Source organism: Helianthus annuus, chromosome 1, assembly GCF_002127325.2.
Source record: "Helianthus annuus cultivar XRQ/B chromosome 1, HanXRQr2.0-SUNRISE, whole genome shotgun sequence".
Lineage (NCBI taxonomy): Eukaryota > Viridiplantae > Streptophyta > Magnoliopsida > Asterales > Asteraceae > Helianthus > Helianthus annuus.
The window spans coordinates 110,675,565-110,687,630 of record NC_035433.2 but is presented as its reverse complement, the minus strand read 5'-3'; the positions used below and the strand labels follow the sequence as shown (position 1 = coordinate 110,687,630).

Here is a 12,066-nt window from a genome sequence, read left to right as displayed (position 1 = left end):
AAACCTTAGGATGACTGGAGTAGATAGTAAGGGTTATACGACGTTATTCTTTGAATATGCTAGAATAGTACCAACCCTTGCATCACCTGAACCAGTATTAATCTCCCGTTACATCTGGGGATTAATCAGTGAGATTAGGCATGTAGTCAAGGCAGCTAGACCTCAAACCATAGAAGAAGCTGTAGAACTAGCAAACACCTTGACTGATGAATTAGTGGGTACATGAGAGGAAGACCAGAGGAGGAACCTAGCCCAAAGGCTTACCCAGGAATTTCACTACGGTAATTCCAACCGTGGGAAAAATGTAGGTTCTACCTCTGCACCCTACTGCAAGGCCTGCAAGAAAAAGCATTCGGGAAAATGCTCCACTTACTCCAATTTCTACAAGATACCAGTGCACAAGGAAGAAGATTGCAGGAGGAAACCTAATAAAGGGATGTGCTTCAACTGAGGAGAAAAAGGTCATATCAAGCCAAACATTCCGAAACTAGTTCTAGCCATGGGCAACAAGAACACTAAAAATGCTAGAGCATTTGTTCTGACGGCAGATGAAGCCAAGATGATTCCGGACGTGATAGCCGGTACGTTTTTAGTTAATGATGTTTTTTCTAAAGTATTATTTGACTGTGGTGCGAACCAAAGTTTTATTAATACTTCATTTTGCAAAATTCTCAATCAACCATTAACTAAACTCCGACAAGAATGTCTAGTAGAAACCACAAATGGGGAAACCGTAAGGATTCCTGAAATCTTGCAGGGAGCAAGAATAGAATTTTTAAATCAGAAATTTATTGCAAACCTTTCTCCAATGAATCTGGCAAGATTTGATGTTGTATTAGGAATAGATTGGTTAATAGCCAATAAAGCCAATATTTTATGTGATCAAAAGTCAATCCAAGTAAATTCACCAAAAGGTGAAAAGATCACAATTAAAGGAGATAAGCTATCTAATTACGCAAAATTCATCTCTGTGATGAAAACAACAAGTTATATAAGAAAAGGATCATTAGTGTATTTGATTTCCATAATCATTAACACTAAAGGAAAAGAACTAAAAGATATTCCAGTAGTATCTCAGTTTCCAGATGTATTTTCAGAAGAATTACCAGGACTACCTCCGGACAGGGAAGTCGAATTCAGAATCCACCTGCTACCAGGAACAGCACCAATTGCCAAAGCACCTTACCGTTTGGCACCCGCAGAAATGCAGGAACTGAAGAAACAGTTAGACGAATTGTTGGAGAAAGGATTCATACAGCCAAGTTCCTCGCCATGGGGAGCACCAATCTTATTCGTTAAGAAGAAAGATGGATCTATGCGTATGTGCATTGACTACCGCGAATTGAACAAGGTCACGATTAAAAATCGGTATCCATTACCAATAATCGATGATCTGTTCGATCAATTGCAAGGAGCTCGATTTTTCTCTAAAATCGATTTACGGTCAGGATATCATCAATTAAAGGTACAGGAAGAGGACATTCCGAAGACCGCATTTAGAACAAGGTACGGCCATTATGAATTTACTGTCATGCCATTTGGTTTAACCAATGCCCCAACCGCATTTATGGACATGATGAACCGAATATGTAAGCCATATTTGGATAAATTCATAATTGTCTTTATAGATGATATTCTCATTTACTCTAAGAGTAAAGAGGAACATGCAAAGCATTTGCACATACTTCTAAGTTTATTAAGGAAAGAAAAGCTTTATGGTAAGTTTTCAAAGTGTGAATTTTGGTTAGAACAGGTACAGTTTCTTGGACATCTAGTCAATCATGAAGGAATTCATGTGGATCCCACCAAGATCGAGGCAATTACCAAATGGAAAACCCCTGAGTCACCAACTGAGGTTAGAAGTTTCTTAGGATTGGCCGGTTATTATAGGAGATCTATTCGAGATTTTTCTAGAATAGTTATTCCCTTAACTAAGCTAACCTGTAAATCTGTTAAGTTTGAATGGGGACCAAAACAGGAAGAAGCCTTTAGAATTCTTAAACAAAGGTTAACTAACGCACCCATACTAGCGTTACCAGAAGGAACTGAAGACTTTATAATCTATTGTGACGCTTCTAAGTTAGGCTATGGTTGTGTGTTGATGCAACGTCAAAAGGTTATAGCCTATGCGTCTAGACAACTTAAGAATCATGAAGAGAATTATTCAACCCATGACTTGGAATTAGGAGCCATAATTTTTTCCCTTAAGATTTGGAGACATTACCTTTACGGCAGTAAGTTTAACATTTTCACAGATCATAAGAGTTTAAGGTATGTCTTCGGGCAAAAGGAGTTGAATATGAGACAAAGACGCTGGATGGAGATTCTTAGTGATTATGATTGTAATATCCAATATCATGCAGAAAAGGCTAATGTGGTAGCTGATGCTTTAAGTCGAAAGTATCATGAAAAGCCAAAAAGAGTACGTTCTCTTAGATTAAATCTACAAATAGATTTAAATGAGCAAATTGAAAAGGCACAAGAATTAGTAATCAAGGACGATACTGAGAATCTGAAAGGGATGATTAAAGAATTAGAATGAGGAACAGATGGAATTTGGAGATTCCATAAGAAAAGAATGTGGATACCTAAATTAGGAAACTTACGTCACTGTATACTAGAAGAAGCCCATAAGTCTAAGTATACAATGCATCCTGGAAATGATAAGATGTATCAGGATTTAAGAAAGAACTTTTTGTGGATAGGAATGAAAAAGGATATAGCAGCTTATGTTTCTAAATGTCTAACCTGTTCACAAGTTAAAGCTGAACATCAGAAACCCTCAGGTTTATTGCAACAGTTAGAAATGCCAGTTTGGAAATGGGAATTGAGAACAATGGATTTTGTTACCAAATTACCCAAAACAAGGAAAGGTAATGATATAATCTAGGTGATTGTAGACAGGCTAACTAAGTCAACTCATTTCCTACCAATAAAGGAAACTTTCAGTATGGAACAATTAGCTAAGCTATATGTAAATGGAATAGTTTCATTACAGGGAATTCCTTTATCAATTATTTCTGCTGGAGATAGTCGTTTTTCCTCTCATTTTTGGACAAGTTTCCAAAAAGCAATGGGAACCAAGTTGACTCAAACGGACGGACAAAGTGAAAGGACAATTCAGACAATGGAGGATATGCTTAGAGCTTGTGTAATTGATTTCGGAGGTAATTGGGACGATCACTTACCATTAATAGAATTTTCTTATAATAACAGTTATCACACAAGTATCAATGTCACACTATTCGAAGCACTTTATGGACGAAAGTGCCGAACTCCAGTCTGTTGAGCAGAGATTGGGGAAAAGCAATTATCTGGACCAGAGATAGTACAAGAAACAACCAACAAGATCATTCAAGTCAAGGAACGACTGAAAGCAGCCCGTGATCGACAAAAGAGCTATGCTGATAACAAAAGAGGAAAGCTAAGCCCTAGGTATGTTGGACCTTTTGAGATTATTGAAAGAATAGGACCTGTAGCTTATCGGCTTCAACTGCCAGAGGAAATGGCAGGAATACATGATGTATTTCATGTATCGAATCTCAAGAAATGCTTAGCTGATGAATCACTGGTAGTACCTCTTAAGGATATAGAGGTAAATAAACAACTTAAATTTGTAGAGAAGCCTCTACAGATTGAAGACAGAAAAGCTAAGAACCTCAAGCACAAGAGATTAGTTCTAGTCAAAGTAAAATGGAACTCCAAAAGAGGACCAGAGTACACTTGGGAGCTTGAATCAGAAATGCAAAAGAAATACCCGCACTTATTCCAGTAGATCTCGAGGACGAGCTCTAAAACAAAGTGGGGAGGATATAACAACCCTCCAAAATATTTTTGACACCCTAAAAATAATTAAAGTGTCCCTATACGTCTTAAAATACACCTCGTATACGTATAATAGCCCTAAATACCTTTAATTTAATAAAATGAAAATAAAAACAAAATTTAAAGGGCAGTCGCGGGGCGCGAAGCCCTTGACTACCTCAGTCGCGGGCCGCGACAACCTGGCTACCAGGCTTAACCCGGTGCCGCCACGTGTCGGACTCGTGTTGAAGCTACGTGTCAACGCAACAAGGCTAGGGCCTACCCTAGCCACCCTCGCGGGCCGCGTAGCCCTTGGCTACATGCTTCGCGGGGCACGACGAAGTCAAGAAACAACCCTATAAATAGCAATCTTCGGCAGTTCAATCGAATCGCTCACACTTTCTTTTCTCTCTCGAATTTTCACATAGCTAAAGCTATTCTCGGGCATAATACCCCCTAATAATGAAGTTCTGCCCCGTTGTAAGTATCATAACCCTAGTTACGTATTAGATACGCTGCCCGATTGATCTAGGGTTCCGTAACGGCTGTCGTGGTTCTGCCCAACGTAGTCGTTGGAATGCCGTCTCGGGGAGGGTATTACTAATGTAAATATCGGGTTATTATACTAACACGTGTGCATTTGTGTAATTTATAGATAATCACCAGGAAACCCTTAAAGAAAACCTAAGACAGCAATGTGAGTAATCTCCTTTTTGTTAACTGTTTTTACAAAACCTCACCTAATTAACATTATATTAAACAGTGATTGAGTATTTGTATTCTACAATTATGGTCGGTATGTTGGGGTTTTGTATACAAAATTTGTTACTACCTTGCGAGGAGTAACATGACCACAAGTCGGGTTGATAGTACTGTGGGTGGTAATTAAGTAGATGGAAACAAATGTAATTGCGCGACCGCCCTCAATACTGTACAATGGTTTTACTAAAACTTGATTAAACTGGGATTCACTCACCAGTATTTCCCACTGACAAAATGTTTTTAAACGCGTTTCAGGTAATCAAATGTGAAAGCCAAATAGAAGCCAGCTGGACAGCACTGAAGGCTTGGAAAAGTGGCTATAAAGTTACGTAAAATAAAGAGATATTTTATTTAAATAAAATAGGGTTTAACCCTATGAAAATGTGTGTACTTGAAACTTGGGTTTTTCCCATGTGTTTGATATATTAAAAGCGTGGTATTCTTACTCTGATAAAATATTTCCTAACTACGGTCCTGATGTAAATTCCGCTGCCAAAAGGATAAAACACAGATACCACCGAAACTGGCCACGACCACCCGTTCCCGGGTTTGTTAAGGGACGGGGGTTGCGACAGTAACACTATTCATGATCACTTTCATTTGATATGTATAATATATATATATATATAATTGTTTTATATGGTTTTATAATTTAATGTGCAAAAAATTTAATGTTAGATCAAATACAAATAGATATAAAGTGTTAAAAATACAAATAACTAGAATAAATGTGTAAACACCAGAGTAATTATTATTACTATCTAAGATTTTTGATCTATACTAATTATCATTACTCTACTTCAATTTTTATAATGTAATAGCTCTTTCTAAAAATATATTGAGTAATAATGATTACTCTGGTTATTTATACATTTAATAAGTTAATTTCATTTATATCAAATCTCATCTTCATTGAACACTCAAAAGAATGAAAAATGTGGTTAACAAAAAAAAAATTTGCAAGCTCGCAAATATCCATGTCATATTCAAGTTTATGTATCTACTGTTGTGAAACTAGCCTATTAGCAAAACAATAAGAGAGAATAATAGAGAGAAAGAGATTGCTATTATTGATTGAGATGTATATTACAAAAGATACAAGAGACTATATATAATAGAGGAAAACTTGTGAAACAAGGCTAATCTATTTTAGTTGTTGATAACCACATTATTCATAACACTCCCCTTTGGTTATCAACATAATACGCTTCATGCTGCCTCATTAAAAACCTTGATAGGAAAACCCGGTGGGACAAAACCATAGCTAATTGAAAAAGAGTGCAGTGTTTAATGAGCATTATCTCCCCCTGACACTTCTGGATCAGGTATGTTGCCTCATTAAAACCTTACTAGAAAACCTAATGGGACAAAACTTAGTTAAGAAAAAAGAGTGCAACTTGAATAAATCCCCCCCTCATTAGAATATGTATCGTTTAAGTGACTTGTGTCCATCTTCCTTGAAAATTGATCAAAACTTTTGTAGAATGACTTGTCGCTTGATGCCTTTAAGTACAATCCTTTATGTTGAGTAATGTTATAAAATCTTCTTACTAGACTTCTAGTGCTTCCTCTTGCGAACAAATACCATAAAATCCACGACTATGTTGTGTTATATTCTTTACATCTACAAGACTAACGAAACTAGTTTTCATGGGTTAGTAAAATATAATCAAATATCGTTTATACCTGAAATATTTCTTTGAACTCATTCCAATGTTGCTTCGCTTGAAAAAGGTTAAATCATGACAATAAGCTCAAGTGAAAGATATCATAACCATATATAGCTAGCAAAACATATTAATGCACAATTGCACTTAACCATGGTATTTCTAAACCAAAGATTTCAATTTCTATCATAGGAGACTATAATAGTCATTTTCTATATCAAGTAATTGAATAACTTTAACATACTTAAAGGATAAGCTTTATCCATGGTAAAGCGCTTCAACCTCTTATAGATGTAGTTTGATTGATTACACATATACTCGAATTGCAGGTCAAGCAATAACTACAATGTGCCAAGGTCCCTAAAAAATTCTCCCTCTAAAAGTTCGACAGTTCTCTCGATGATGCCTAGACATCATCACTGTAAACAGTGATTACAGTGAACTTTTTAAAAGTAGAATGTTGATAAAACATGGTTAGTTTAATCAAACTTATATCTCTCCTTATGCGAGTATCTTGAATTGTATAACACTCGACTTGAATATTTTAGTCCATACGTATTTTGTCAACTTAATATAGTACGTTCTTGAGGTTTTTATATCAATGCTTCTAGCATTATCAATCCATGAGGGAATTCTTTCAATCTTATCCAAATATGCATGTGCATTAACTCTTCAGGAGTTTTGCTACATAAACTTGCTCATCTAACACATAGATATCTATATCATATGCAAAAATGTCATGAACACTTGCTTTTATCTCCAAAATCCATTTTGTACCATGCGTGTACACTATTTATTGAGATATTACAATCACCTGGTACAAGTTTTCTATGTATGTTTCTTGGTACACAAGAATTACATCGTTAAGATGTTTCAGTTAACCTTTTAAGCACTCAATTGCTTTAGAAACTCATCAAGAGTTCCAATTATATCCAACATGTAAAATAATCATAACCTATTCAAATCTGAATATGTATACAATGATCGCATTGTTCTCGAAAACTTACTTTACATGACTTAATTTAATCCTTTGGGACTTTCATGTAAACTTTCAGTATCAAGTGATACATAACATTCATAAGAAACATGTCAATTCTCTCTTTATATTACCAGACCAATAAGATATTGGAAAGTCAATGGATCCACCATTGGAGAATGCGTCTCCTCATAATTAATAATGGGTCTTTGCAAATTATTTGTGCCACCAATTTTGTCTTATATCACTTAATTTGATTTCAATTCATGCTTCACATAAAAGACCCATTTGTATCCAATATGTTTTACAACTTCAGCTGTACGGACTGTTGGTCCGAAAACTTTCCATTTTTAATAGAGAATTCAACTCTGCATCATTTGCGTCTTTCCATTTTGGCCAATCATTTTTCATATGCAGATCTTAAATTTTGATCCTCATCATTTCAAGCACTATATTATATGTAAAAGTATGACGATGTAATTCTGGTGCACCAAGAAACATACATAGAAAACTTGTACCAGGTGATTGTAGTATCTCAATAAATAGTGTACATGCATGGTACAATATGGATTTTGATCATCTAACCTTTCACTTTTTAGATAATCACATCTATATGATTTATGATATGAAGATAAATATAGAGGATAAAATGATTAATTAAATATGAAGATAAATATGATTCATAACACGAAGATAAATATAGAGGCATATAATGATTAATTAAATAGCATGAAGAATGTAAAGAACGTACCATAAACGAGACTGATGAAAACATTCGTCTTTCCTCGTGAAGCAACAACACTCATAATAATACGATCCAACTCTAGAAAGCAAATCGTGCTGATAACGTGTTGTGAAACTAGCCTATTAGCAAAAAAAAATAATAATAAGAGAGAAAGTGATTGATATTATTGATTACAAGTATATATAATAGAGAAAGTAATTGATATTATTGATATTACAAGTATATATAAAGAGAGAATAATAGATTAGGCTTGTGTAATAAGCCTAATCTATTTTAGTTGTGTATAACCACATTAATAATAAATATATTCATAACATTCGAACTATTGTTAATTTTTTTTTTTTTTTTTTTTGTAAAGTCGAAAACTATTTATGGTGTATCCGGATGGAGAAAAGAAACTTTAATGGATTTGTCAGATTTCCTTTAATTCGTTTATGATAATTTTTCACTGATGATATAAAAAATATTAGATACTTCACATACATGCACGACACAAACCGAGTGACTTTTTAATGCGATCGGTTAAACATATAAATCCCTATCCATCCCTATGAAACACGACTCACGAATAGTGTTTGGTATGCAGGAATGAGAGGTGGAATGGAATGAATGATTACGAGGGATTGAAGAAAAGGGTGTTTGGTTGGTCAATAGAATGAAATCATCCATTCCAAAATGCATTCCATTCCCTCAAAATCATTCCTTCCACCCCCCATGTTTTTTTTCCATTCCATCCCCTCTTGCACCATTCATCAACAACACCACAACCCACCACCTTTGCCACAACCCACCACCACCACCACCCACCACTGAAGCCATTGCCGCCACCCACCACCACCTCACCCCGACAGCCACCGCCACCGCCGCCACCCACTCGCCACCGTTATCACCCACAGCTGCGACCAACCGTTAACGACACTCGTTGCCGCCGCCGCCCACCACCATCGTCAACGCCACCACCACCACCAACCGTCGCCGCCGCCACCAACCGCCATTTCTGCTGCCGCCCACCACCAACGACCACCTTGCCACCACCACCACTCGTCATCGCCGCCGCCGCGCCGCCACCTATAACCACCCACAATCATTACCACCGACCACCACCACCACCACCACCATTCACCGCTGATTTTATTACTCCGTTTTTCTTGCCTACCGAATAATACACAATAATAACTCATTCCATTCACACATGGTAACCAAACAAGACATGGAATGGTAATGATTCATTGCATTCCCTCGTCCATTCCATTACCTCGTCCTTTTCATTCCTTCGTCCATTCCAAACTTAACTAAAAAACCTCAAAAATATATATACACAAAATTATCATTAAAAAGCCAATTTTCTTTTAAACTCTACAAGTACCTTAATATATCCATGCATTTCTACATTATTCATATTGTTTTTATAATAAACTAATTTATATATAAAAAACTAACTATGTAATTACAATAAACATATACTTTATTCGTTAAATATTTATATAAATTAAAAATTTCTATAAGAGAAATAAAAATAGTGTAACAGTAATGTTTTTAAATATAAAATTACACATTTTTATTATCTAGAATGCTACATTTAAAAAGATTTAAATTTATAACAATTATGATACACATGGCCACATATCATTATTGGACATTATAAGTCTACACGAATCTAAAAAAGAAAAATTAACAAAAAAAAAAAAAAAAACAGTCGGACTTATCATTTGCGTTTGACCTCGCTTGTTAGAAGGGGGGCCATGCCTTCGCACCTCATCCATGGGTGCCTCACCAGTTTAATCTTTCAACTTTTAGTTTCAGTTACAGGATTTCGTCGCTAGATGCGATTTGAATCTTACTTTGATGCAATTGTGTGACATGAGAATGTAAACATTTAAAACATTTTACGATTACATAATTAGTGTGTATGATTCATCATCAACATCGTTTTCATCCTCAACCATTACGAATGATTTATAAACTCATTAGTCATACATAAAGCATTACCAATATTTTTCGTAAACATACTTTGGTTGTTTTCTTGAATTACCAATAACCACCGTCATTCGCAACCACACTCGATCATCTAACACCACCATCACATACTCATAAATATAAAACCACACATTCTAAACAAATAAATAAATAAATATAAACAAACCCTAAATATTTGGAAAGTATTATCTTCCTTAATTAAATAAAGAAATATAAACAAACCCTAAATATTTGGAAATTATTATCTTCCTTAATTAGTTAATAATATCTACACTTCCAATTTCCATCCCACCAAAACCTTTAAACCCAACACACGTTCATTTACAAACCCAACAACTAAACCAAAATCAACAGTCACGTGTATCTCACGTGACCACCAACAACACCAAAAAACCAGAACAACAAGCATTTATATCATCACACTTTCACCGGTGCACCCTTCTTAACTTCCACCACCTTCACACGTCACCACCGTCACAATGGCTCTCTACAACCCTCCGCCACCGCTCCTCACCACCGCCACCACCAATGCCGCCACTGCAGCATCCATAACCAACCTATCACCTCCTGCATCAACATCCTCCTCATCCACATCAACATCTTCATCAATAATCATCGTGATTATCGTTATCGCCTCAGCTATCATCGTCTCCGCCTCCATCTACCTCCTCCTCCGCTTCTTCTCCCGCCGCTGCAACCGCTCCGCCGTTCAATCCTTTCCGCCTGCAAACGACGCCGTATCGGAACGTAATCATCACGTCATCTGTATCGATACCGGTAAAGTTGAATCGCTTGATTCGCTTCCGATGTTTACGTTTTCGTCACTTACAGGTAATATCGCCGGTGGCGATTGCGCCGTTTGTTTATCGAAATTTGAACCGGTGGATCAGTTACGGCTGTTGCCGTTGTGTTGTCACGCGTTTCATACGGAATGTATTGACGCTTGGCTTAAATCGAATCAAACGTGTCCGTTATGTCGTTCGACAGTTAATCCGACGGAAGATGACGTCATGAACAAGATTCTCTCCGTTTCCGATCGTACTACCGGCGGTTCAACACTCGGAAACAGGAATAACAGTTTTCGGATCGAGATCGGAAGCATTAACCGTCGACGAACGCCGTCGGATTCTGGACGGAGATCGTACTCAATCGGTTCATACGAGTACGTGCTTGACGACGGATATGAAGTTCCGGTAGAATCAACTCGCCGGAGAGAAACAGATAAGGATTTAACAACTCCGGCGGCACCGATGGAAAACCTAGCGGCGGAGATAGGCGACGGCGGTGGAAGCGGACGGTTGAACTGGCTGCGTGATTACGTGGATCGAGTATCGGTATCAATTTCGTCACGATCACATTCGTTTCGCGGCTCCGGCAGGTTTTTCGCGGGAAGTAGTCGCCGGAGTGAGGCGGTTACGGTGGAGGAGTTTGAAGCTAGTAGAGTCGGAGAAGAGATTAGTGAACTTTTTCGGTGGTTATCAGGGGTATAATTGTAAATTGGTTAAAAGGTAGAGTCTGTTTTAATACTTCCATATTTTCTTTCCTTTTTTTTTCTTTTTACGGAAGCTCAGTCTTTTTCTATTTCCACTCCTAATATTATTATTTGCGGCAGTGTGGATAGCAAAAGTTGAGATTTACTTGGATATAATTTCGGAGACTTTTTATTTAAAATTTTAAAAAATTTATATAAACTTACTGTTTGTTAGATTTTGTAAATTTGGTAAAGTAGTCGCAAATTATAGGATACGGTGATTATATTGGATCTGAAATTGATAGAGATCAACATTAATTTGCATATATTTTTGGGACTTTTTACATAAAAAATTTAAAAACATTTTATAAACTTTCCGTTTATTTGTAAATATGGTATAAAAGTCACAAATTAGCAATATATATTTGATCTAAAATTGGTAGAGATCAATGTTATTTTGGTAGAAATTCTTGTTCAACTTTCTAAATGTAAATTTGGTTACCTAATTTATTTCATGCTAAAATCTTTTGACTTTTTCAAATTAGCAATATATATTTGACTTTTTTAGAGTTAATTACATAGTTAGTCCCTGTTGTTTACACAAAGTAACAATCTAAGATACTAATAGTTTAAAATCACTTTTTAGGGTACTAACTTTCCATTT

The 12,066-nt window shown here is 36.3% G+C and overlaps 1 protein-coding gene across 1 annotated transcript; it reads left to right on the top strand.

The window, feature by feature from the left end:
* Nucleotides 1–10,203: 10,203 nt before the first annotated feature.
* Nucleotides 10,204–11,588, top strand: LOC110873572 (E3 ubiquitin-protein ligase ATL4). Its single transcript, XM_022122524.2, has one exon. The coding sequence runs from the start codon at nucleotides 10,411–10,413 to the stop codon at nucleotides 11,419–11,421; it is 1,011 nt and encodes a 336-aa protein (XP_021978216.1). The 5' UTR covers nucleotides 10,204–10,410; the 3' UTR covers nucleotides 11,422–11,588.
* Nucleotides 11,589–12,066: the final 478 nt, after the last annotated feature.